Raw genomic sequence first — 27,084 nt, 5'->3', positions numbered from 1 at the left:
ATACCTATTAGCCGAAATATCGCTCGAGTACTACGATCCGGAATGGACCCGTTTACTGAGGTGAGTCGCTGAGTTACCGATACCTCACGGAACCTGGCTGCGTCATCCGACCCAACCTAACTTTCCCGTTTCAGATCGTGATTACGTCAGATACATGTATGTATGTATGATACTGTATGTGTTTGTCCAGCCACTGACGTTGCTGTCCAAGTATTCGGAGTAACGTTGATACATTGAAGTAATACTGGTGTAAACTATGTCACGTGCACGTCATTTCTTTGTCCTGACGTTTGTCAGCAGCGTCTCGTCCCCCTGAACCTGTTCAGACTCTTGACGATGTGGTGCTAGTCACTTCAGCAGGGCTGCAGTTCCCAAACGAAGGCGATGTCCCACAGTGACTTCATGGATTCTATTGTTTAATCACACTTCCGTCCACTTACAGTCAAGCAAAGCGGTTCCAGCCTGTATGAGTCCCCACTGCTGCCATGAAACCGCTTCATAATTAATCACTTCACGTCCTCATCACTCCATCTCCATCTAAGGTGATGCAGCTCTGTGTCAGCAGCCCTGGAGACCAGCCAACGTTCACTTTTAACGGATTTTTTCCCCCCCTCAAGCTCCAGTTGCAGGTTGAAACTAGAAGTTATTTATATCTGCTTGATCACGCCTCTCCTGACTCCAGAGCCCCGCGAGTTCCTGGATTGGAACGTTGGAATCCCAGAGTTACAAGCAGGAGTGGCTCATTGGGAAGGAATGCGTGAGTGTGACTTCAGGTTTTCCACAGGAGAAAACAAGGAGGAGTTGTGCTGCAGGAATGTGTTGTGGCTTGAAGAGTTAACGCGCGCTGCAGTAAATCGGACTGAGTGGCAGGCAGTGCTGGAGGCCAGGGGACAGAGAAAAGAGGAAGGAAGAAGGGCGAGCAAACAAAGACCTTTTTATCTGTGCTGGAGAGAAATTTCCAGCAAGAGAGTGAAAATATTTGTGGTTTAATGAAAAAGACGGTTTATCAGAGTCCCAGTCAGGAGGGCGTAGTCCCGCAGCGCAGCATTCACCCTGCTCATGTGGGGGTCCTGAAGGCTGCCCTGTGCCTCCTCAGATTAATGATGGTTCTTGGTCAGCGTTTTGTCCGACTGCAGGTTTTCTTCAGGTGCAGCATGTCAAGCTCGTCGGGTCACCATAGAAAACCTGTGGTTTTTATTCCAGCCTGTGGCTTGTAAAGAAATAGAAATGTTAAGAAGCCTGTGGAGCATTGAAGGTTTCATGTTAAGACCACTGTGAAAATGTACATATTTGAATCTTTATATGCCTTTTTTGACTTTTACCTCTTGTTTATTGCTTGTTTACTTATTTGCCGTTTCCAACTTTACTCTCCATTTGTGCCGCTTTACTGTAAATTTGCAAGTCGTGGGGTTAATAAAGGTTTATCTGATCTAGTCTTGTCTTCAAGTGTACGTTCATCAACTCCTGTATTTCCCTCCTAACCACTTCCAACTGCTTTTGTCCCGTCAGAAACTGTTGGAGCGGACTCGAGCTCGCAGAGAGAACCTGCAGAAGAAAATGGCAGAGAGACCAAACACGGCGAACCGACAGATGGTGAAAAGGCCCCGAGAGCCGCTGGCGGACACCAACAGTGTGATCAGTGAGCCAGTTGGTGATAAAGGTGTGAGCGTGTTGTTGCTCTGCTCTGAGCCTGCTTCTGCCACACTGACCAGCCATTCACAGCCCCTTGTCTCTGCCCCTGGTTCCAGTGCCACCGGTGTCCAAGCCCTCTCCTTCCAAGCGCAGGTGCTCGGAGGAAAATCTTCAGCCTGCAGCTGGTGAGGAGAACCAGGAGCCAACCATGGCTCAGCCTGTGACCCCTCCGCTCCCGGATCCTCCCACAGACAAGAAACCCCCGGTGGGCCCCGCTTCCATCCGACCTACCTCGTCCCTGGAGAAGACCGCTGCCCGGCCCGTTGTCCAGTCTCAGCCAGGACAGCTGAAAATTGTACAGCAAGAGCAGCAGATAATGGCTGCCGGCCCTGCTCCTGCTGCTCTGAGCGGCGGGGAGGCAGCTGAGGGTCCAGCCCTCTCTGCTGCTGGCATGAAGTCCCGTCTGCAGAGGCTGGCTGAGCAGAGAAAGTGCTGGGACGGCAGCGGTAAGAGAACCTGCTGGGTCCACGCTGGTGCTGGTTGATTGCACCTGTCGGGTTGTGAAGAGCTCGCAGCATAAACGTGTCTCAAAGTCTTGCTCTCTCGGGCGGTGGCAGCAATGTTCACGTCCTGGTGCCTTATGGTGAGGCGTTTTGAAATGATCAGCGGTGAGTGAGTGTGACATCACCTCTAAGAATGAGGACTGCCATTTTGGAGATGACCATATTTGGTTGAGATGGTGGTGCTGGAGAGAACAGAGCTGAGTATCACTTAGACACCACCAACAGCAGGTACTCGTACCTGACAGGTACTTGGACTTCCTAACCACTTTTTTTTTCTTTTCAAAGCTGATTAAAATAACGAAGGAAAATGACACTACACATGATGTCACAACCCTTTGGGTTACGTTTCCTCGGCTTTTTTGCACACAACAATTTCAAGACGTGCCAATGCAACCCAACTCAAAGACGTGGATGAAGTTTATTTGTGTGCTAAAAGGTTTTAGCTTGATGCTGCAGGACTGTGGCTTTTTCCCAACTCAAAACAAGGAGAGTCACGACTTGGAGATTCACTCCTCAGGAATTGATTGACAGGCATCTTTCAATTCGCGACAGGACTGAAACGGTTCAGTAGATGCCTTAAACAGACGTGAGACACCGTGACCTGTCAATCGCAAGGTAGCGCCGCCCCATTTCACACGAATTGGATCAGAATTGATCAAAAGCGCATCAGGCTGTATTTAAGAAGACCTGAAACTAGTTGTTGAGAGGACAAACTATTGAGGTCTGCACATGCTCATCATCAAGGTGGTGTGTCGCTCACTAATGCATATTACTGCCTTTCAGACTCGTCTGATGCAGTTCCAGACTGCACCCCTCTGTCCCTGCTGAAAAGACAAGCTGATGTCCCCCTGGCTGCCTGCCCCCCCATGTCCTCAGGGGCTCCAGTGGGCCGGAGGGGCAGGCTGGCCAACCTTGCTGCCACCATTGGATCCTGGGAAGATGACCTCAGCCATGCCAACATTCCCAAAGAGACAGCAGGAGGGAAGCCTGGAACAACCTCTGTTCCCAGATCGGCCAGCAGGGACACCAGTATTGACACCAACGTTAAACCAAAGGCTGCCGATCGAGAGGTGACCGGTTCAGCAGCAAGCAGCAAGTCTACGTCCAGCTCTTCTCAGGTGGGCCTTCTTTTGATCTGCGTTGTTCTGAAGCACAATCAAGAACTTCAAGGTACCCTGATGACTCAGACATTGTAATGAGCCTGAGCAGCAGCGAGAACCCACTGGGCAGTGTGTGAACACGATCACACCCCTCACGCTTCTCCTCTGGGAGTGTCCACGAATGTCCAAGCACTCGTCTCATCAGTGCCATACACACATCTTCACTTGTGTGACTAAAATCTGACTTCATGTGGTGTGGGATTGGTGAAGCTCCTCCCCTCTGCCAAAGAAGTGGGATTTATGAACACACATGCAGGGTACAGAGACAACAGCCAGGCTCTTGGTTCAGCTCAAAGGGGTCGTTCAGCCAAAAACGAGAAATTCACCCAGAAGAAACACCTTGAAGTTTTGTCTCCGGCCAAACAAACCTGACCCTTGTGAACAAACGGTTGTTTCCTCACTCCTGGCAACTGTAAATATCCATCAGTGCAGGCAGCAAGGGCCTTCTGGGCTTCAGGAGTTTACGCCTGGAATCAAATTGCACTCTTTGTCTACGTCTCATCAGGACTTCATTTGAAGCTGCGCAGTATTCTGGTTTCTGATGAGGGCTCAGACTCATGCATCTGTTGCTTAAGGTTTAGGCCACCAGGGGGTGCTATTTATTTGATGTGGCTAATATTATGTTCTCCTCAGCAGGCAATGTACTCTCCCGTCAAGTCGAGCAGAGTGGTTCCTCCAAGTCCTCAGAGAGCTGGAACCCCTCCTGCCAGGTCAGTGGCTCAGTCAGTAACAAGTCCCCTGAAAAACGCCGTCCAGGCAGCATCTGGCCCCCTCTCCTCAACAGCAGTGCCGCAAAGCCCCCTAAAGAATCAGGCTCCCTCCAGGAGTCTCAATGTGGTCTCCAGCCCTCATAAACCAGACATCTCTGCCAAGCCCACCTTTGCCGGTCCCTCTCTCCCCCAGGAGAAGGCTTCTGTCAGCTCTCCTGGTGAGTCATGCTGCTAACGTCTCTCCACACATAAAACTAAATAAAATATGGGGGCAGTAAATGTTTCAGGTCTAATAGGCATACAGCAACGACTGGTCGACTAACGTGTGGTCAGCTTTACTATTATCGTCCAAAGATGCTCCAGTGACGTGTCAGAAGAGCGACTGAGCTGGGATTGAGGAGATGGAGGAAATAAAACACTGGTTGTTCCTCTTGGGTCCCCACAGTGAAGACTTTTGCGGAGCGATTTGGAGAGAGGTGCCAGGAACGGTTAAAGCAAAGCTCCCCGGCAGGGGGCGCCGCCCAGCCCAGGACCTTCACAGTAACCCCATCGGTTACACCCAACACCAGACTGGTGCAGGACCGGCTCAGAGCTGCTCAGACGGCCAAAACCACCACAGCTGATCTCACCCAGAGACAGAAGATGGTAGACTAACGTCACACATACTGTCGTGTCGCGGTCAACTTGTATTAAAACAGCTAAATCAGATTCACTGTAATCCTCCTAATTTCAGGAGCGGGAGTCTGAGCTGGCTCAGATTCGCAGCCGCTTCCAGAAGGGGAACAACATGTGGAAAAACAGAGAGGAAGGAGAAGAAACCAAGAAACCTGCAGACATCCAGGTTGCTTTACAAGTCTGACCACAGCATTTATGAGCCACAGCTGAAACCTGCTCATGTTTAACAGAGCGTGTGCTTTGTAGGACCAGCCTGACAAACCTGTGGAGGGGGAGGCTGCCTCATGTGAGCCCACTGATGGACCCAGAGTGACCTCTACCGGCAATACAGAGACCCCCACCAAGTGCCCTCCTCCAGGTATTCCCTTCTACTATAAGGGAGGTGCAGTTTTGCTAGCTAGTGTGCAGAGTCTCTCAAACTCAAACAGCAGGACTCGGGGAGGGGGGGGTGGCGTTGAGGCTTGTCAAAACTGTCAGCTACTTTTTATGTAAGTCATGTGACCTCTTTCCAGCACTGTTAATCCCACACGCACACATGAAGAGCGGTCTGGACTCCTGTCATAGAGAAACGTCCTCTGATGCAGTTGAGTCCTGTCCTCTCGTCTTCTGAGGGTTTTTACAATCACAGCAACTGAAACAGCACAGTCAACGATATACACCATGAAGATGGAGGCCATGACGGCACTCGCCTCTGCACAAAACTTCTTTGACTCTCTTTGTCATCTCAGCTGGAAAAATTCAACTCATCAGCATCCAAGCAGCACTCAAGCATCGAAAGTTGCCTCTGAGTTTGAAAAACAGACAAAAAACATTCAATATTCCAGTATTTAAGCCCAACATGCTGAACTCTGCCGCTTTCCTAACTCCAGCATTCACTGATATTCAATCTGCTCCCACAAACGTGTTGCAGAAGAAAAACAGAGGCGTCTCCTCTTCCACTTTCTAAGGGAAAGAGATTGATAGGATTTTGTAAACTGGGTTTAGATGTGTAGTGGGGAAAGGGGCAACTCCCTTTCAAGAGGAACCAGCTGCCTTGGTTATACTGTTTTCAGCTTCCTGATCAAACTAGATGCTTGCGTCATGTGTAGAGGAGGATTGTAACACAGCCGGTGTCATCAGCAGGTCCGGGGTTGGTGGTGTCTCCTCCAGCCTCCACATCCAGCCCCCTCAGAGGGCCCGTCCAAACCTCCGATGAAACCCCTGACGACGAAGAGGAGGCTGAGGGGAAGGAGGTGGAGATGAATGTGGACCAGTCCATTAATTCTGCAGTTATCAACGAGCTGTTTGATGGAGTTCTGGAGCAGAGTGAAGATCAGGAGGACGATGAGGAGGAAGATGCCTTGAATATCTCCTCCATGTCCCTCCTCACTCCCCTGGCAGAGACTGTGGCTGCTGTGGTGAAGAGTCCAGAGAGGAGGATGATGGTAGGCGCCGGCAGGACCTGTCTCACACCTCCGTTACTGCCCTCTATTTCTGCAATGAAACGGTGTTAAAGTGATTTCTCTGGGCTTTTCTGTGCCACCAGAGGGTCTGAGGAAGTGAGCAGCACCCCCTGTCATCAGGTCACACTTGATTGGCTGAGCACAGACGCGAGGCAGCCCAGGGTCGCATTAAAGGGTGTTACAATTACCATGAATGTCATCACAATCAGCCAAATATATCAGCAGAACTGACCAGCTCTGCTCGTGGGACCAAGATGAAATATTAAAGTCGCCCCGTTAGAACAATTTCCATATCAGCAGTACCTTTCTGCTCGGAGTGTGTTTCTGCTATGTGAACCTGCGAGTGCGGCGAGTTCCCTCCTCAGCGCCACTGCTAATTCAGTGGTTTGTAGTCGTAGAATGATGACATCACCGGTGTTTGATTTGAAGGTACCTCAGTTTCAACGCAAGCTAGCTCAGTTGCTAACTGCCAGTGGTGCGCTACATGCTTATAGCTAACAGTTAGCAATGTGCAGTGACTGACTCAGAGAGGTAAATATCATTCTTACCTCCCACAGTTCCGTTTTGGATGCCTGCAGTGATTAGATGCACTTTTCATGGTCTGGTTCCAGCAACATCACCACCGGTTCTCCTGGGACCAGTAGTGAGATGCTGTCTGGTTTTGATGGAAGAACCACAACTAATGTTTTGTTTCCACGGGGCAGCGAGAGGAGCAGCAGGGCGACTTCTTCTACAACAAAACTGAAACCCATTTTCACATAAGGGGTTTTAGGACCTGAGTGTTACTGATGCTAACAGCCAAGTCTCTGGGTCCAGTCTCTGACAGGTTCAGGACTGCTGCCTGTTACCAGTTTAGCCTTGTTCACATCCAAGTGAGATGTGGGAATCGACAGCAGACTAAAGCATTTCTCCATGTTTGTCCAGACATCGACGCCAGCCAGCTCCTTCATTGTGAAGAGCAACACTCCAGACAGCAAGCTTGGGAACTTCCAGAGAGCCAACAAACAACACACTGGTGCCTCCGACGAGGACCTCAAACTGCCTTACAGGTACCAACACTGCAATACTCGGATCTACTCAGGTTGCTGGTCTCTCTGTTTCATGAGAATGTTAATGTGTGTGTGTATTTGTGTTAGCATCGATGCATATAGGTCCACCAGGGTCAAGGAGACAGAGAGACCCAGTACGAAGCAGATGATTGTGAGAAAGGAAGATGTTTCCAGCCGAGCAGAGGAACCGCGAAGCTCCAGTCTGTTCAGCATCAAACAGAAGATGAAGGTCTGGGACATTTGTAATTTTGATTTATGGCTATTTCTGGTATCGGCTCAGGAACGCAGGGATTCTGAGTCTATTCTACCCACCATGTCTCTGTAGATCCTGGCCAATGAGGTGAACTTGCAGCAGACTGTTATCCACCAGGCCAGTCAGGCCCTCAACTGCTGCACAGACGAAGAGCATGGCAAGGGATCCCAGGTGGAGGCTGAGGCCGAGAGACTGCTGCTGGTAGCAAGTGAGTCCGTGCTCTCCATACACCACAAATGCTGCGGTGAATCTTTCGCATGTCCTCGACTGTTCTGGTGTCTGGGTGCGCACCAGAGTGTAGCCGGAGATGAGATGTGATCTCCCGCTGTATCTGTTTATGTATTTTATGTCGTGGAGTGGATTCTTCCAGTCTGGCTTTAAATGGAGCGCCAGGCAACTACCGTGCTCACATGACGAAGCTGCAACTCGACCGCCTCCGCCGCCACAGCAGGATGTGCCGATTTCCAAAGTTACACTTTCTTTGCCTTTTGTTGTCTTAGCGGAGAGAAGGGAGGCACTCAAGGCTGAGCTGGACCGTCTGAAAGGAGAGGGCCCGGCAGCCCAGAAGAAGACCCCAACCACTCCAGAACCCACCAACATGTCTGCCTCTAAGGGTTCCATCACCCTGCAGGAGTTGCGCCTGCCCCTGAAAGCAGACTTTGTTTGCTCCACCGCCAACAGGCCAGGTAGGCTCCCCATTTTTAACTGCACCGTAGCAAACTGAAACAACACTGTCCCTCATGATGATATGAGAGAACGCCATGGTGCAGCCCTGAGAGAGAGACTTTACGTCTGTCTCAACTCGAAAGTGCTTTGTTCCAGACAACTGGACTTGTTCCAGTCCTCTGAGTGTTGCAGGACCTGGATGGTCTCAGGCTGCTGTATTATTTTTGACAGTTAATTTCTGTGTTTTTCCTCACGTCAAGTAGGAGTAAAGATCGTAGCGTTGATGAGCTTTGGTTCTTTTATTAGCACTTAGAACCTTTGGCGTCATTACGCTGCAGCGTCTCTCCTCTCTGGGTCGGGCAGAGCTCCTCCAGCCGCAGCATCAGTTACCATCCATATTAATCCTCTTGATGATTTCAGAATCCACCAAGCATTCGTTTTTCATCATGATTCGGGCCGGAGCGGAGAACACTGTGGCCACTCAGCTAGCCAGCACCCACCGCGGCCTCAGTGGGGACACACTCACCTTTCCAACCAAGTTCACCTTGTAAGTCGCTCTCACACACTTCTTAGAAACCTGGAAAAGACCTGGAATTTGAAATTATTCCATGCCTGGCACATTGACTTTTTCAGAGAGAGAAATAAAGTCTGTAGTTTTGGGAAAATATTTCTCAAATACTTGGGTGTTTCAGATAAAAAAAAATTATAAAAGCATATATAAAATTTTATAAATAATAATGATAGATAGATGGGTGTATGTTTGGCTCATTTAATATAAACTGTTAATACCTCTTTAATATTGATGTACTTGGATACGTGTGTGTGATACCTGCTGATCAACCTCTTGACAAACCAACATCCACGAGCTCTTGCAGCAGCAGCGACCCACTGATGCGTTTTCACAGCTGCAGGTTTTAAGTGGGAAGTCATGTGACTCATAATTTGATGGCTCACATTTTTGTGATTCTGGTAACATTAAGACCTGATCACAAGACTGAAACACACATTACTACTCAAACACACACAGCTGTTGTCAGGTGTGTGTTCTGTTCCTATGTAAACACAGCGGCTGCTGCTGTCAGAACTTTAGATCGCTATGACGACAGCTCGCAGCGATCAGCTTCACTCCAGCGTTCTCAGCACCCTGTGTTTCATTCCCAGGTCTGACGTCACCAGTGACTTTGACATCAGCATCGAGGTCTATTGCCTGGTGAGTATTTTGAAGAGATGATGCCACTTGACATGGTTGCACGTAAACAAAACTCAAAGAGCTCTTAATCTCCATCACGGACCGCAGCAGCGCTCGCAGACACGAGACGGTTAAGTAAACCAACGACTGGAGAACAACAGATGAAAATAGACGAGTGGTCCAGACTTTAACTCGGTGTTCTGCAGCCTTGTGAAGCTCTGACACTGGTCAAACTCACCTGGCTGTCAAGACATGAACAAATATCTCACCACTCATCCTCTGAAATGGTTTGGCCCAAGTCAGCCTGCCTTCAATTTCAGCTAACTAGAGCCCCCTGCTGGAGGGAGAGGAGCATAGTAGCCCTGAGTGGTGAGTTCTCAGGGCTCGGGATCTTGAAGGACCCAGGTGTGACCGTGTGTTTGAAGACAAACTTCCCCGCTTGTCAGCTGAGGGGTCGCGTCTCATTACCTCTGTAGCCAGCACCCTCCTGCCAAGTGCCACCCCCAACCCTGCCCCATGAGGCCTTCACCAGGGCAAAATGCACACACATAACAGTTGCAACATGAGGCTGTTCATATTTAGTCACATGATCAGTGTGGGAGGGTAAATGTCACATGACCAGCCTAAAAAAAACAGCCACCAGAAGGTGAGATAAGCAAGTACCTCTACCACATCTGGCAGGATTGGCAAAGGGCCACGTCAGCGATCCTGCTCACTCCATATTCACTCACGCCAGCAAAACAGGTTCTGGTGAGGCTCCTCAGAGCAGGTAAAAGCTGCAGCTGACGGCTCCACATGGAGGGAGCTTGTGGTCGCCAGTGGCCCTGTAAATCACCACCTGAGGGGCGACGTGTCATTTTCCTGGTGAGCTGAGTGACATTGCTGATTCAATCCTGTCACAGGTGCAGAAGCGCGAGGCCTGCAGTGACAAGAAGAAGAAACCCAGCAAGTCAAAGGTAACTTGGATGTTTTTGTGTGAACGTGTTTCTCCGGCACGTGCCTGAACTTGCTGCACCGCGTTGAGCCTGCTGTGCGTCTCTGTCCAGATCATTTGGCGGCAGGTTCACGAGGCCCATGATTTGTGTATGTCGGTATGAACGCTTCTGTGTCAGACCTCTTGGGGGTGGGTGTGCACACCCGACAGGCTGCTGGTGGCACTGAACTGTTGTAGACTCTTTGGGTTTCCTCAGGTGGGAGAGTAACAGGTCAAGTCTAGCAGTATGTTGTGTCCTTCCTTTCATCCTCTTTGAAGTAATAAGACACTGTGGTCTCTGGTTGCAGGCCATCACCCCAAAGAGATTCCTCGCCATTTCTGTGAGTATCTCCCGTCCAAACGCAGCTCCAGCCTGCCGCCGATGCTGAACAGCAGCACTGAGCCTGCTTGACGGCACCGTCGCTGTGCTAGAGTCTAGGGGGAGGAGACTGCTCTCATGCTGGGACATGGGTGGAGCAGTGGATGATTGACTCAGACTCTGGTCTACTCATGTGGGAGGGGCCTTTCCCCTAGTTTCGAACTTCATTCATTAAAATCACTGACATGTTCATGAGCAGCTCAGTTTTCATATCGTCTTGTGAATTATTTAACTTTTTTAACTTGTTGCTTTCATCTTTTGTTTTGCAGAAAAGTTCTCACACACCAGGTACGTTTCTAATAAAAAGTTTTTGTCTTGTTTTTCTCATGCGTACGACTGTAGATGGCCGTGAGGGCTCAGAGACCAACAGGTCCAGGGACCGGCTGCTGACCTTGCCCGTCCCCCTGTGGACGTGTGGTCACTGCACCCAGCGACCCTGAGCCTAGCTGGTCTTGTGAATGTGGTGGCTGGCCTGCTGCTGCATTACTAGGATGTCTGCTTAACGACCACCACTGTCCTGCTCATTTGTGACTAATGAATCATTTGCAGTCATGAGGATCAAATTAGACGTTTTCAGACTCACCAACTCTGACCTCTGCTGCGTTTTTGTTTTTAAAGTCAGCGTTGTACTAATTCACCGACAATTAACAGATTGATAATGATCCTCTGACTGTGTGTGTGTGTGTGTGTAGTTGTTGCCAGTCCAGGAGGCCCCAACGCCGTTCGCACCAGTAACTTCATCCTGGTTGGATCTCACAAGCTCACCCTCTCCTCGATTGGCAAAAGCAAATTTCCTTTGGAGAAGGTACTGAAGCCTCACTCGTCTCTACTTTTTCAGAGCTCAGATTTCTGCTTTTGTCCTGCATCCAACACGTGCGTCCATCCTCATGCGTGCGGCGGACCAGGCGTCCAGCCTTGAGCCTCATCGTCGCGCTGTCTCTCACTGGAGCGAATCTTCTCTCACCTGCCTTGATATCTTCCTTTAGATCAAATATGGCGGCGGTGAAAGAGAACTAACTAACCCTAACTCAGTGGCTTGTTTCATAACAAGGTTATTACTTGTACTTGTGTCTGTGTGGGGGGGGGGGGGCGTGGTGACGATGGTGAGAGGACACTTTAGCTACACTGCCTTCATCAGCTCAGTCTGATAAGTCTCTCTGGTCGGAGGTCAAGCCCTGAATCTCTGAACAGACGCCATGATGGTGCAGCTTGTCACTGACTCCTGTTCTCTGGGTTGAAGGTGCCCTTCCTGTGCCCTCTGGAGGGCCACGTCTACCTCAGGATGCAGTGTGAGGTTGGCTCCAAGGTGGAGGGGAGGGGCTTTCTGGTGAGTAGAGACGCCTCAGAGCACCGTCACCCGTCTGTGAGGGGGCGCTGCTCCCTCCAGGTACGAATATCCCTTCATGACTGTCGTCTCTGTCCAGACGATGTTTGAGGATGTTAGCGGGTTCGGAGCCTGGCACCGGCGCTGGTGTGTCTTATCGGGATACTGCATCTCCTACTGGACCTACCCAGATGACGAGAAAAGAAAGGTAAGGTCCGGCTGAGCGCCGCTCCGGTGCTCTGCTGTGAGCTTTGCGTGCTCGTGAGCGTTCTAGGACAGTTCTACCGTGGATGTCGGCGTGCTTCACTGTGTGCTTGTACTGCTAAGACTTGGATGACAGGGATCTGATGTTCAATACACTACATTTGCTGGGCTGTTATTGGTAGCTTTAGATGGTACCCGCTGTGTGCCAGTGGGATTGTGGGTAACTGGCGCCGGGGAGTGCTGAGCGTGGCGCTGAACTGATGAAACCTCCATCCTGGTCTGAGCTCTGGGGGATTGTGGTTCTAGTTTTCTAACGGACGCGTCAGGTTCCTGGAGACCTCCCGATCAGACCAGGTTTTATTTAGTTCTGCTCCGCCTCCCTCCAGAGGCAGTCTTGTTTACACAAACTGCCGTGAACATGTCCGTGATGATGTCACTTCCTATGGGACAAAGAACTGAACCGGTAGTCCGGTTCCCCTGACTGGTTGATGAGTTTACTAAGTTTAAGCTCCAGAACGTGAGCTACTGTCAGGTGATGCGTCCGGGATGGTGGAGAGTGCTGTGCTGGTGGGTGCAGGGCAAACCAGTCAGACCAGTAGGCTGCCCTGTCAGGCAACATGTCTGTCACAAAAAACATGACACAACCTGGACATGAGCGATGACTGTCACCCATCAAGTCTGACTGGTCCTCACAGCGATCACACTGGTGATTGTGTGTTTTCTCAGAACCCCATTGGTCGGATCAACCTGGCGAACTGCACCAGTAAGCGAGTGGAACCAGTCAACCGGGAGTTTTGCGCCCGACCACACACGTTGGAGCTGATCACGGTGCGACCACAGAGAGAGGACGACCGAGAGACGCTCGTCAGCCAGTGCAAGAACACCATGTGTGTCACCAAGTACGTCCCCGCTGATCCGTCTCCGCTGGTTCTCGCCGCCTAGGTTCTAGCGGTACCAGTCACATGTTGTGTTCCTGTGCAGGAACTGGCTGAGCGCTGACACCAAGGATGAGAGGAACGTCTGGATGACGAAGCTGAACCAGATTCTGGTGGATCTGCGTATGTGGCAGCCAGACGCCTGCTGCGGTCCCCTGTAACCACGGCAGCCGCTCTGCGTCTCCCGCTGCTGCGTCAGTGACCTGTACAATCTCCAAGTGCAATACAGAATGAGAATTTTAAAATATTTTTACATATATGCATATTTTACAGGAGAAATAATCCCACACGAGTTCCCAAACAGTGGAAGTCAAAGCCATACAGCTGAAACACTTCCCTTCAGTGCTCCTGAGTACAGGAATATCAGCCATTTTATAACAACGATCTTCTGTTTGGCTTTAAATTATTTTGTAAGTGAACGAGTGCTTCACCTTTATCATACACAGCACTGCTACTTTACTTTGTATGTTAGCTTGGAGGGCTCGTGGAGGAACCTCCCGGCTCTCCTCAGGGCGGCGCCCCCCCCCCCCCCCAACAGTGACCTGGGCGGCGGCGGGGGGATCCAAAGGTTCCTCACCTGAAGCACTAAAAACCATCATTGGTGACCTCCAGAGGTCGTTTCTCTTTTTGCTTCCCAGGTTCTCTCCTCCTCCTTCATGGCCTCTCAGCTTCATTACACACACTGAAGTTTTTTTTTTAAACAAAGCTCATTTTTGTGTGGAGGTAAACCGGCTGATATTCCAACATGTATGTGAGGCATGCGTTGACCTGAGTGGGCCCAGAGGGCCGGGCAGACTTCAGCAGCTCCGGCCGTGTCCTGTATTTGTGCAACGTTTTCATGGTGCGGATGAATACACATTTACAAACTTAGCTTTTTGTCTGGTTAGCGTTTAAATATTTATACACACACACTTCACATATGCCATCCTGAAGAATGCGAGTGAGCAGAAGCGCTGCGCTGCTTCATCGGCTGTCGGGTATTTTTGATTTTCTAAAACTTCAATAAATGCCTGCTTTGACCAAAATGGACGACTCTTCTACTGCGTCTCATGTCTGTCATTTCACTGAGTGACAAACTGAACGGTTGCCGTGGAGACACTGATCTTCAGCAGCAACCAATCACCATCAAAACGGTCAGTTACAAGATGATGGTTTTACTTTGCGAGTTTAAAATATAGGTTTGTGAAACGTGACTGCTTACAAGGTCCTGTTAGTATGTTTGTGTACTGTCAAGTATCTGTAAATGTTCGTGTGTTTTACTGGATTTGTTTGGTTTTGTTCGACCTGGGAGGAGTTGTGGTTTAATGTCATGCATTTATGTTTTGAACATGGAACCCAGGAAGACTATCTGTTGCCTAGGTAACAACCAATGTGATCAAATTAAATTGAAATAAAGTACTGCAAGAAGGAGGCAGTGCCTGTGCTCATAGAACCCGCAGTTACGGGAAATAAAACTGTCTCCCAGGAGCTCTCGTCTCCAGTTTTGATCTCAACTTCATTTTACGTTGCAAACCTCTTTCCAACGCTCATTGGGGTTCAGTTCTGAACATCAAAGAACCTCTGTTTAGTTGCTGTGGCTCAGGAAGAGAGGCTGTCGAGCAACCAAAGGGTCGCTGGTTTGAGCCTCTCTTCCCCCCATGACCAAGTGTCCTTGAGCAAAATACTGAACCCCTAATTGCTCCTGATGGCCCTGACTGGTGACCTGTCCAGGGTGAACCCCGCCTCTCACCTGAGGGCTGCTGGGATAGGCTCCACCCCCCATGGACGGGTCCAGCCAGATGGTAACCCCCTGGTTTCATTCCTGCTGTTCACAACCATAACAGAGAAACTGGTGTTGGTCCCACGTCTGTACGATGTTCTGGGGGTAGTTATGGCTGGTTTTCTCTCCCTAGGTGGCGCTAATGAGCAGGGGGTTATATTTCTTTTTAGATTGTCGAATTTTTCGCCGAACCGGCTGTGGTGAGTTTTTGAGTCTGTCTAGGAGGTGAAATTAAGCGTCAAAGTGGTGGAAGAAGGAAGAAAGAAACGTTACAAAACGAACAGGGTCTTCGCCCCGAAGTTCCTGCAGGCTCAGGCCCAAACTCTGAAGAAGGAGGAGGCGTCACCCACGTCCTGAGGATTACGTCACGTTTCCGGGGCAACCTCCATGACCTCCAGCGGCTGTTCTCCTGGGTCACTCGATACTGAATGATGCAACGTTGCATTTGGAGGCGTTCAGAATGCAGAACATGGAACTGCTGACACCGTGGCTGCTGCTACTACTACTACTACTACTACTTCTACTACTACTAGCTGTGGTCGAACAATGTCAATACTTTAAAAAAAAAAATGTTTTTGTTTTTTTATGAATGGCCCTCCAAGTTCAGTTCTTGTGACCGGGACCCGGGACCCGGGACACCCACTTCCAGACCAGAGGAGTCTTCGGGTCAGCGGGTCCGTCAAAGGAACCTGGAAATGTTCCGGAATGGCTATGAAGGTGATGCAACAACGTACGCTGTTGCATGCTGACGCCAGGATGCAGGGTCAGCGGTAGCCTTCAAAATAAATGACACGTTGTAGAAGTTCATTCCGATGCTCTAAGAATACAGGGTAACCTCAGTGTTGTGAATCCCAGATCTGAGGCTTTCAACAGGTATACATATATGCAGCTATGAAAGGAATGATCTATGTTTTAGAGAATATTCGAAATTAATAAGATTGTAGCTGCTTTTCACATTTACTTCAATTTTATTGTCCATTTTTAATTGATTAAACCTGTCATGGTAGTTTTGGCGAGTTTAGGAGAACATTTAGATGTATGTAACGTGTAGTATTTCTATCTTATTAGCTATTCTGACATTACTGTACCGTCCAAACTGCCGGGCCAATAGCGGATTTTGGTGCTTTTATTTTGAAGGCGCAGCGATTACTTCCGGGTGTGTGTTCGCTGACTGGGCTCTAGCTGACGAGAGGAGCGCGGTGGGGTCAAAGCTTCACCAGACGAGCTACCCGTCTACAGCATCCGAGCTACGAGGTGAGTCGCTGCTGTGGGATCGCGCGTTCTCTCCAGAACGTCACAGTCCTCTCGACCCGTGGAGTTTCTCTGTCGTTGGGCTGCGTTAGTAAAGGAACTCCGGTCCCAAAGTCTTTAATTCTTAAATTTCTACTAATTGATTAAAGTGTACACGCGTCGAGAGCAAATCTATCGATACACCTGGGACATGTGGATTTTTTTGATTAATATTCGGCGCGTGTTTAATTGAGTTAGAAGCTGATTATGTAAAATTAAAGGCGGCGGGATGTTTGATTCCCACCGCCCGGCGCGGTCGACCTGCCGGCATCGTGGTGACACCGCGCGACACGTGAACGTAGCACGTTAGCTTAATCTGACAGCCATGCTAACGCTGAACGCGTCGGAACACGCAGCTTCGCGGTGGCAGAGCTCGTCTTCCCGGCTGAGTGACTTTTATTCTTATTGAACTTGGGGGGGGGGGGGGATTCATGGTAGCAGCTGTCAGTCACACCCCCGCCCCCCAGCTTAATATATCATTCAGCAAGAGTTAAATATTCAGTGGAATTAATCGTTCATCTAAGGACAAGTTTGAGTGGAACGTAATTATATTTTATTAATACAATTTTTTTCCTTCCCACTCACCGATGAGTTACGCATGACTGTGAGGGGGGGGGGGGGGGTAATTCCTAACACGGGCATCACATTTCTCCAGTCATGAATACAAGGCTTCATGACTTGCTAGTATTTAGTGTGTCCCGTGCTTGTATTCGCCTGGACAACAGTAATGTTTCCTGACTCCCCCCCCCCCCAGGTCAGACATGTGTGGGATCTGGGCTTTATTTGGCAGCGATGAGTGCCTGTCAATCCAGTGCACCAGTGCCATGAAGATCGCTCACAGGGGCCCTGATGCCTTCCGCTTCGAGAACGTCAACGGCTTCACCAACTGCTGTTTTGGCTTCCACCGTCTGGCCATCGTGGACCAGCTGTACGGCATGCAGCCGCTCCGCATCAAGAAGTTTCCCTTCTTGTGGCTCTGCTACAACGGAGAGATCTACAACCACCACACAGTAAGAAGGGGCGGGCTGAGGCGTTAGCATGCTAACCTGTGTGTGTTTATCGGGGTCAGGTGAGCTGAATTAACCCAGGAATGAAGGTCCCACAGCACAGCAGGGCTCCCGTCAGCCGCTGGTCCCTCACTACGAGCAGCGGCAGCAGCCCTGTCACTGGGACCCCCCATACACACAGGAAATGACATCACTAACACACAGATAGAATCATCACCACCAACAAAACTCATTTCAGGGTTGGTGAGTTGAGTTTGGGAGGTTCGGAGCTTCCTCAGGTCTCAGGAGCACTGAGGTGGAGCTGCCATCCTCCAACCATCTTGTCAAAGTTGCACTGAAAACGCTGCTTGTGAATTGCAGGTTTTGTGGCTCCTGGTTCCTCCTGCCGCTGACACCTGAGGCAGGACTTCCTGCCCCAGATCAGCGTGTCGGCAGCAGTGGCGCCGACCATCAACGAGGACGCAGCTCATGACAAAGCTCGTCAGTGTCATCGACCCGAGTGGTGCTGGGACTCGTCAGTTTCAGTACCTCTGAGTCGGTGCACGTGGATCCATCCGGCCTTCATTCAGAACTCTCAAGCTCATTTTTCCCTCAAGTTTAGTCCAGTTTGTTTCATAACTTTCGGTCGTAGGAACCATCAGTGTGGTATCACAGAACCGTGATGGAATCTGAGCACGTAACCAATGAAGCTGCCGTCTGAACTAGGACATTCAGAAAGACCAACATGTAGTAGTGGCACTAGTAGTAGTAGTAGTAGTAGCAGCAGCAGCAGCAGCAGCAGCAGCAGCAGCAGTAGTAGTAGTAGCAGCAGCAGCAGTAGTAGCAGCAGCAGCAGTAGCAGCAGCAGCAGTAGTAGTGGTAGCAGCAGTAGTAGTAGTAGCAGCAGTAGTAGTAGTAGCAGCAGTAGTAGTAGTAGCAGCAGTAGTAGTAGTAGCAGCAGCAGTAGTAGCAGTAGCAGTAGTAGTAGCAGCAGCAGCGGTAGTAGTAGCAGTAGTCGTAGTAGCAGCAGCAGCATTCGTAGTCGTCGTAGTAGTAGTAGCAGCAGTAGTAGTAAAAGCAGCAGCAGTGGTAGTAGTAGCAGTAGCAGTAGTCGTAGTAGCAGCAGCATTCGTAGTAGTAGGAGTAGCAGCAGTAGTAGTAGCAAGGACTCTCCTCTAAAAGATCCAGTGTGAAGTCTCTGTAATAAACTCCCTCCTCCCTGATATGCTGGACGTGGCATCATGGCTGACTGATAATGAACCCTGCGTCAGATCACGCCGCCCAGACTGAGACACACCTCTGACACTGGCGCGCTGCAGCCAGCAGACCTGCAGCCAGCAGCCATGCTCCTGCCTGACATGTTTGTTTGACTCTGAATCAGAGAGCTGCTGATCAGTGATGGTGGTTGTTGTGGAGGCTGGCGCCCTCTACTGGCTTCTCCACAAGACTCCGCTGTTTATGTTTAATCCACTTTGTTCTTCTACCACAAAAGCAGAAGAACTGAAGGAACAGGAAACTTCTCAGTAACTGTCCAGCTGCGGTTTGGGTGTTGGACCCGGGCCCTCGGAACCCGCAGTAACAGTTCTGCACCGTTTGTCCAACTTTCTTTCAGCTGAAGAAGCAGTTTGAGTTTGATTATCAGACCAAAGTGGACGGCGAGATCTTGCTTCATCTGTATGACCGCTTCGGCATCAAGAAGATGGCTTCCCTCCTGGACGGCGTCTTTGCCTTCATTCTGCTGGACACCGCCAACAGGAAAGTGTTCCTCGGCAGGGACACGTACGGCGTGCGTCCCATGTTCAAACTCCTGACAGAGGACGGGTTCCTGGCGGTCTGCTCGGAGGCCAAAGGTAGGGGGCGCCATTACCCTCCGACACTGGGCGTGTGGATGCGTTCCTGAGCCGGCTGTTGTTCCTACAGGCCTCACAGAGATCAATCATACGATGGACACCCCCGCCAACATCTCCCCCTTCCTCCCGGGACACTTTGAGGTCTTTGATTTGAAGCCCAGTGGCAAAGTCCAGTCGGTCCAGTTGGAGCAGTTCCACTCCTGCACTGCAAAGCCTGCTCACGTCCTCTACGACAGCGTGGAGCATCTGCCAGCAGGTGAGAGCTCGGCGCCGCCGCCACCTTCACTTGCATCCGCGGCGAGAGTTAAACATGGCGGTGTTTCACCCGACGTGTCCGCAGGTTTTGATGAGGAGACGGTGAAGGGCAACATCAGGACCCTGTTTGAGAACGCTGTGAGGAAACGCCTGATGGCTCACAGGAGAATCGGCTGTCTTCTCTCAGGTAACCACCGCTCCGCCTCAGTGCAGCCACGCCCCCTTTGCCCTCTGAGCTGCTTCAGGTTGTTTGATCTTTTATTTTTTTCTGAAGAACCGTAGCGGCTCACTTCTTCAGTTAAACTCTGACACCTGCCAGCAGCTAGCTCAGGCGCTAACTGCACCACACAAGCATTGTCAGCATCTTAAACACCCAGGATGTAAACAGCTGTGCTCTGTGGCGCCCCACGCAGGAGGCAGACATGCACTGCTGATGATGAGTTGGAGGAGGAACTGAGTGTTTGCTGTTTGTTGACCAGGTGGTCTGGACTCCAGCCTGGTTGCCTCTGTGCTGGTGAAACAGGCCAAAGAGGAGAAGCTGCAGTACCCCATCCAGACCTTTTCCATCGGGTCCGAGGACAGTCCTGACATCCTGGCTGCCCGCAAGGTTGGTTGTGCTGGGGGGTCCAGCCGATGGCTGCGTCATCACTGCCCCCCCAACCAGGATGCAGTTGTCTGGGCTCTCTGAGGAGAAGAACACTCATCTTTGTTGTGTGCAGGTTGCAGCTCACATCGGCAGTGAGCACCACGAGGTGAACTTCACAGCAGAGGAGGGCATCCAGGCCGTGGAGGAGGTCATCTTCCACCTGGAGAGCTATGACATCACAACCATCCGGGCCTCTGTTGGTGAGTGTTCAGACAAACCGCGTGCTGGTCTGTTCAGAACCTGGGCTGATGTAGACACTAACCTCTGGGCTGACATCATGTAGCTTTAGGCTTGAGGACACGACCAGCCCACACTGTGTACACACACACACACACACACACACACACACACACACACACATGGTCAGAAGGACATGGAGGGTCTGTTAAATGCTCTGATTCCCATAAACACACCGCTTTGTTTATGTTTGAAAGGCAGAAACCAACTCTTGACTTCAAATTGCTCCTGAAAAAAATTGCTGTGAAAACTTGGCGCTAAACCCTGGACTAGAGGTGGGTTCTTGAGGGTGTTTAATAAACGATTAAAGAACCGCAGCGGCGTCAGAAGTGACGCCGAGCTTCCCGGCTGCGGTCCTGGGTTCCTGCTGGACCACTTATCTTATCTGCAGGCGTCCTACCAGTAACAGCTCGTCCCTCTTTATGTGTTTATTGCTGTCCTGTTGGCTACTACAGAGACGCCAGCGGAGGGAAACTCCTGGGCTGGAGTGTAGAGGATGGTGGTTGTTGCTGGAGGTTTCTTTCAGGGGTGGTGCAAGTACCAAAATTAGTTGAAACACTCCTCATGAACTTTTTGAAAAAAGCCAGTGAGCCTCTAGAACGTCAAGATATCACCACTTTACCTCATAAATGTTATTTTCACTCCTTTTTTCACCAATTTGGTTCCATGAGTTTATCTGAAAAGGTGGTGAAAGACCGGTTCAGTCCTGCCACAAACTTAATTATAATACACGTTGGGTCACATTACAGGTTATTATTAATACACACATTTTTATCCAAGAATTTTACTATAATACATGTACGACTAAAATGAGAAACTCATAAAACAAGCAGCATAATTACAGTTTAACCCCTACTTGCCTTAAATGGGCAGTTTGTCGATGGGAGTTCTGCATGGGGCTCAGCTGGACTGGCGGCTGCTGTTCCAAACTAAAACATTCCTTAAGGAGGGAATGAGCGGAGTTCTAAGGAAATAAGTTGAAAGTTGCATTGAGCTCCAACATGGTGACCCGCTGATGTACTCGAACCTGACTCTCGCCTGGCTGACCAGGGTGACCCAGGGCTGAACATGCGAGGGTCTCTGCGTGTGACGGCGTCCGTCTGAGTCTGGTCCTGTGAGACGCCATCGATGAGATGAGGTGGACTTAAGGGTTTTAATGCCAAGTTAGCAGCTGAGGTGTCCGTTAGCTTCAGGCTAATTCTACATGGCTCTCATACATTCTGGAGTGATCAAGTAATGCGGGGCAGTACTTGAGCTGCAGTGAGTACTTGAACTGCAAAATACACCCGAGTGAAGTATTGCTTCTTTAGAACCTGAGTGGAAAACTAAAGAATCTGGGAATGGTTTTTGGAAATTCAGCTTCTTTATTCTCAGAAACCTACAAATCGGACTTATTTTGTGTCGTAACAAAAAATAGTTTCTACGTCACAAATGTTGTCAGTTTTGGAAAAGGGCGGCCATCTTGAAATGGCTGGCGGCTTGTTTTGAGTCCCAGGTGAACATTAATGTCAGCTTTGGTGTCGACATCACTTCACTTGCATCAGGTTCTCTTATCTGCTGCAACAATGAAACGGGAGAGCAGGGGCCTTTGTCTCTGCGGGCCGAATGACGACTGCAGCAGAAACGGCGTGGACGGGCGAAGGTTCGAGGGCATGTTTTGCTGATTCATGGCTGCATTTCCAGTCTGGTTGGTATGCTGGACCACTGCGTTCCATTTACCCCTCAGTGGCTGGTCAGAGTTGCTGCCAGATCAGTGGGACGGGGACTGGGGGGCGTCGGCTTTGTTTTACAACCCGACCTTTGTGTCCAGGTGTTGCAGGAGTGATGGTGATGTCACAAACGTAGAATCAGACAAGATGGAACACGGCCTGTTAAACACCAGCTCTGACCCAACTCCTTCATTCTCGAGCGCACAAACTAGCAGGAAATGATTTAATAATGAGAGCGTTGGGGTCCCTGGAGCTGCACAAACAATCCATGTTTGTCTGGGGGTGGCGAGATGGACGCACGCCGCCACCTCATCAGACTGAGCTGCTCTGCAGGACTGAGACTCATTGAGATGTAGTGGACGTTGGAATGTTCTAAGTGTTGTAGCCAGCCACACCCACTTTAATCAGTCACATGAGACCTCATCAGCTGGTCTGAGATGTCGGCGTGGCCGTTAGCCTGACTGCTCTCCTCTGCTTGGCCTCCGCAGGGATGTACCTGGTCTCCAAGTACATCCGTGAGAAGACGGACAGCGTGGTGATCTTCTCTGGCGAAGGCTCCGACGAACTGACTCAGGGATACATTTACTTCCACAAGGCAAGTGTCTGATTGCTTGATTCTACATCTTGAAACTGTGCCTGCTAACAGGCTACAAGTGAGCTACGTGACAGGCTTCTGCAGCGCAACCCAGGGCTGCACGAGGGGCGTGTCTCCCTCAGGGGGCGTCAACCCTCCATGTATGATAGGGAATTAGAAACCAGACAGAAGGAGGGGCTAGCAGGGCCTCTCCTGGCAGACCAGTTAACAAGTCTTGAGGGTTCAGAGCTCCACACGTGACCCCCAGGATGCTGTGGTGCTTCAGCTTGGCTCTGAGCCAGGAGCCGTTTCTCCACTGGTGTGTCTTCCTGCTACTGAGGCTCAGTCGAAGTGAACACACCGCAGCTACCGAGGAGTCAGCTGACGCCTCGGCTATCAGGACTAAAGTGTAGCCAAGCTGTCTTCATCAGTGCTGTCAAACTTTAGCAACAGAACTCTAGAGATAAGACTGGACATCTGGAAATGTGTCAGGAGCCGTCAGGTCAGCCTGACTCGGTACCGTGCCGGCATTTTCAGCAAAAGGTCATATCAGGGACTAACGCTGGCGTCCTTCCTCCAGGCTCCGAATCCCAAAGCAGCAGCAGAGGACAGCGTCCGCCTGATGAAGGAACTCTACTTGTTTGATGTTCTCCGGGCTGATCGCACCACCGCCGCGCACGGGTAACTTCCCCCCTCCCGACCTGTCGCTGCTGTACACACTCCACCCAGTAGCTCCGAAATCACTCAACTTGCACTGGCGTACTGGGAATGTAGATGGCGCTCTGGCGTCAATGAGTAATTTAGAGGCTTTGTATGAATTCTTGGTGCAACATGAATGATAGATGGGCTTCACTAACACTGACTGACACATGCCGCCACGCCAGGCACCGGCCTCCTCGGGACCTGTTCAGGGTTCAGTGTCACTTTGACATGGCCTCCAATCCAAATGTCAGTTTGCCACTGGGGAGGTTTCTCAATGCTAGTCAATGCCAAACGGCTGTTGGCGTGCGGTTCTGTGACAGTCTGGATCCTCGTGCTTCGGCCATCCAGAAGACAAACGCATGCTGACAAGTTTCAGTTAGACCATGAAAGAAAATCCACCATCAGAGGAAGCAGAGCAGTAATCCAGTAGATTTAGCAGAGACCCAGCAGGAGCAGCCGGCTGTAGAGCGCTGACGTCACATTGTGGTTTCTCTGTAGTCTGGAGCTCAGGGTTCCTTTCCTGGACCACCGGTTCACGGCCTACTTCCTGTCCCTGCCTGAGGAGATGAGGGTCCCCAAGGTATCCTGTTTTATTCTGTCAGAGGCGCTTCTGTCTGAGACGGGTCCCTGTCTTTCGTACTAAGTGTGTGTTGTGTGCACCAGAACGGCGTGGAGAAGCACCTTCTGAGGGAATCCTTCAAAGGGCTCAACTTGATCCCTGATGAGATCCTGTGGAGGCGCAAGGAAGCTTTCAGTGATGGTGTGATGTCGGTGAAGAAGTCGTGGTACACCTGCCTGCAGGAGCACCTGGAGTCCATGGTAGGCCCCCCCCCCCCCCCACACACACACACACACACACACACACCGACTGCCTGTCACATCCTCTGACTGTGTCTGATCCAGTGTCTCTATGGAAACCACACAATCATGACTCGTAGAAGCCGACGCATATCATGCCAGTAGTCTGGTGTTTCCTGAAAGCAGACGGAGCTTTCAGGGTCAGGAACGGTGACCAGGGCGTTGTTGGATGCGCCACGTCCTGTCCCACTGGAGCCCCGTCCCTGGAACGCCGAACCCACCGCCATCCTCTCCTGACCATCTCGCTTCTTTACTTGGATCACGTGGTTTTTGTGGACAGTAACTGAGTGTGTGACGTGTGTCTCGTCCCAGGTGAACGACGACCAGATGGAGAAGGCTCACAAGACCTTCCCCTTCAACCCCCCCCGCACCAAAGAGGCCTACTACTTCAGGCAGGTGTTTGAGAAGTACTATGCCGGCCGTGCCGAGTGGCTCCCCCACTACTGGATGCCCCGCTGGACCAATGCCACTGACCCATCGGCCCGCACACTGGCAATCTACAAACCTGATAAGGACCAGTGAGGGGTGGAGGCAGCCCAGTCCGTCCAGCACGGTGGCCTTCCTGGGACATTCTCTGCTACGTGTGTCATTCGGACCTCTACTTTGTGAGCCTGACTTGATGTGATTTGGTGTTAGCTTGAGCTGTGCGGCTGCGCGTCCCCGCTTGAGGTTCGTCAGACTGTCACGAGGTCATCCGGCCACCTGAGCTCGTCATCGTTACCTGTGATTTCACTGTCGTGCCAGACCTGCTCCAGTCTGAGCTGTAGAACGGCTTCAGACGGAACCCATTCAGTGACATCAGACCATCATTCTGGGTTCTAGTTCCGCATCTTCCTGGCTCTAAATGATTAAAAGACAAATCACTGAGTTCGGTCCAAAATTGAGCGAGAATGCTTTGACTGGCAAGTGTGAAACAACTGCAAATGAACTGGTACATCAGTCAGTCTGCTGAAGCAGCTTGTTGCCGGGCAGACTGACCGGTAACCTCAACACTAAGCTCTACTCTCCACCTCCACGTCCTGACTCCAGTCCCCTCCAGCGACACCAGTGTTTGTGCTGGACTCGCTTCTGAATCAGGAGGACCTGGCCAGTGACGATGCAGCTGCTTCGGTGCTTGTTATTGTGATCTCTCTCAATATTGGCCCTGTCATCATCTTATATTTGATTTGGACCCCAAAGGTTGGAAGGACTTGAATCCTCACAGGAAACTGGACGTGACGCCCATGGTTGTGCTGGTGGATGTGGAAGGTAGTCAGATGCTTCTCTCGCAACTAAATTCAAGCGAATGTCTCAACCAAGGTGCTGCTTATTCCCTTCATGTACAGGAACATAGTAATTTAGTTTTCCTGGGCCATTGATTGACAGCAGTTGTCATAGTAACCCATTTAGAAGCTTTAGATTCAGACTTGAAAAGCTCTGCTGCTGCTGAACAGCCTCACTCCTGCATATTTAATATTTTGGTCCTACGACGGTGGGTGAGACTTCTTGAATGCCAGTGTACATGCGTGCAGGGATGCGCGATGACATCAGCGCCTCGTTGGTACCGGCAGATATCGGCCATTTTCTGAACCAATATTGATATTTCTGTCTCATCTCTTCATCCGTGATGAGGAATCAAATCTGGATTTTCAGATGTTTTCTGGAATTAAAGAGACACCACCTCTTAAACTCGTGTTTTCATGTTTTTCAGTGTGAACAAAATTTGAATTCCCTTTTAAAGCTCCTGCAAATTCAGATCAACGCCAGAAAACGGCGGCCAAAGTCAATTATAAACGTCAGCACACCGATTAAAAAACAACCCAAACATCAAGCATCCCTACCTGCGTGTTCAGAGACCAGTAGGACGCGCGACGCTCGCTGTAATGCGCAGCTCCCACCAGCATAGGTCAGCCTCTACTGGGGGCACGGGCAGCTGATGATGATGACGTAACACGAGTAGAAAAAACCAGACGCCAGGCTGTGGCCCTGCTGGAGCGAGCAGGTCGGAGGCTGCGGGCCCGCCGCACCTCGGCGTCTCCGGCCCTGCTCAGAAATGTCTTCAATTGGATTTGGATGAAAGCATGAGAAGAAGCGGCGCCCAGGCTCGACCACTTACACGACTGACTCGGAGCGGAGTCCAGATTCGCGGTCTCAGGTTCCCGTGTTTTCCTCAGCTAATGCAGTCTAGCAGGAAGTTTACCTCATCGCACGTTCACCAGTCATGACGACACGAATGTTCCACTACGTCTGGAAACATCCGAGTCCGACAAACCACAATAAATGAGTCCTCCGGACTGAGACAAAACCAGTTCGTCCAGAAACACCTGGACTTATCAGGCTGCTTCAACCGCGGCTGCAGGTAACGACCGGACGTCTGCCGACGCGAAGTAGCGGAGCGCGAAACCCCCCAAGGTTCAGAACCTGCGGCACGGCGGTGTCCCTCCCCGGTGTGGAGCAGGCGAGATCCTCCTCTGCTTCATCCCGGCGTCGTCCCCACACCGTTGGTGCGAGGGTCCAGGACGAGGCCTCCCCGGGCCGCAGCCTGGTGTCAAATGATGGGTTCACCCACGCAGCTTCACCCTGAACCAAGAAGCTGAGCTGGAGGACGAGGAGCTGCTGCCACCAGCCACCCGGCGGCGTGTGTGTGGACGCAGGAGACCGCTGACACTCTTAGTGTGTGTGTGTGTGTGTGTATGTGTGTATGTGTGCGTGTCATGTTGCCCACGTGAGGCTCACTCAGGATGTAGAGTGGTGGCAGATGGTGAGGACCAGCTTGGAGTTCAGGTGTTCAGCAGCAGCATGACAATCCTCGCGTTGATCGTTCCCTCTCTCTTCACCCTCCGTCGCCCGTCCAGGAGTCGACGCAGATCCGGAATTCCTGCCCAGGTGCTCGTTTGGCGCTCGTGAGCGTTCGTCAGTCTCCGCCCCGCCCCCTCTGAACCCGACCGGAGGTTGTAAACTCGCAAAGTTGGAAGGTTCTTTTGTTGGACGGCGTGTTCGCCCCCCTGCTCTGCCTGTGTGCTGTTCTGCTCTATTAAACCCACCTCCCCAACTCTGAGTGGCTTCTTGTTGCTGGCGTCCACCA

General features: G+C 50.9%; 1 protein-coding gene across 2 annotated transcripts in view; it reads left to right on the top strand.

Annotated features, from left to right (window-relative positions):
* Positions 1-27,051, top strand: part of asns (asparagine synthetase) — a 27,177-nt gene extending 126 nt beyond the window's left edge. Inside the window, exons 1-32 of one of the 2 annotated variants that reach the window (XM_086194372.1) lie at positions 1-60; positions 1,510-1,660; positions 1,749-2,138; positions 2,979-3,313; positions 3,989-4,283; positions 4,511-4,710; positions 4,799-4,906; positions 4,987-5,098; positions 5,860-6,164; positions 7,107-7,231; positions 7,319-7,460; positions 7,557-7,692; positions 7,985-8,170; positions 8,571-8,697; positions 9,312-9,360; positions 10,242-10,295; positions 10,621-10,653; positions 10,961-10,979; positions 11,384-11,496; positions 11,932-12,018; positions 12,116-12,228; positions 16,958-17,213; positions 18,802-19,039; positions 19,110-19,295; positions 19,380-19,481; positions 19,774-19,901; positions 20,014-20,140; positions 22,375-22,481; positions 23,041-23,141; positions 23,661-23,742; positions 23,826-23,981; positions 24,333-27,051. The exon at positions 1-60 is cut by the window's left edge and continues 126 nt beyond it. In XM_086194372.1, the coding sequence (XP_086050498.1) occupies positions 43-60; positions 1,510-1,660; positions 1,749-2,138; positions 2,979-3,313; positions 3,989-4,283; positions 4,511-4,710; positions 4,799-4,906; positions 4,987-5,098; positions 5,860-6,164; positions 7,107-7,231; positions 7,319-7,460; positions 7,557-7,692; positions 7,985-8,170; positions 8,571-8,697; positions 9,312-9,360; positions 10,242-10,295; positions 10,621-10,653; positions 10,961-10,979; positions 11,384-11,496; positions 11,932-12,018; positions 12,116-12,228; positions 16,958-17,213; positions 18,802-19,039; positions 19,110-19,295; positions 19,380-19,481; positions 19,774-19,901; positions 20,014-20,140; positions 22,375-22,481; positions 23,041-23,141; positions 23,661-23,742; positions 23,826-23,981; positions 24,333-24,542 (4,791 nt within the window). In that variant the 5' untranslated portion in view covers positions 1-42 and the 3' untranslated portion in view covers positions 24,543-27,051. Of the gene's footprint in view, positions 61-1,509; positions 1,661-1,748; positions 2,139-2,978; positions 3,314-3,988; positions 4,284-4,510; positions 4,711-4,798; positions 4,907-4,986; positions 5,099-5,859; positions 6,165-7,106; positions 7,232-7,318; positions 7,461-7,556; positions 7,693-7,984; positions 8,171-8,570; positions 8,698-9,311; positions 9,361-10,241; positions 10,296-10,620; positions 10,654-10,960; positions 10,980-11,383; positions 11,497-11,931; positions 12,019-12,115; positions 12,229-16,050; positions 16,168-16,957; positions 17,214-18,801; positions 19,040-19,109; positions 19,296-19,379; positions 19,482-19,773; positions 19,902-20,013; positions 20,141-22,374; positions 22,482-23,040; positions 23,142-23,660; positions 23,743-23,825; positions 23,982-24,332 lie in introns of those variants that run through there. The other variant, XM_086194371.1, reaches the window with a different exon arrangement.
* Positions 27,052-27,084: the final 33 nt, after the last annotated feature.

The sequence above is a fragment of the Aulostomus chinensis genome, chromosome 22, assembly GCF_037954235.1.
Source record: "Aulostomus chinensis isolate RoL2024-O1b breed Wild chromosome 22, RoL_Achi_v1.0, whole genome shotgun sequence".
Lineage (NCBI taxonomy): Eukaryota > Metazoa > Chordata > Actinopteri > Syngnathiformes > Aulostomidae > Aulostomus > Aulostomus chinensis.
The sequence above is the reverse complement of the archived record's forward strand: the minus strand, read 5'-3'. Positions and strand labels throughout refer to the sequence as shown.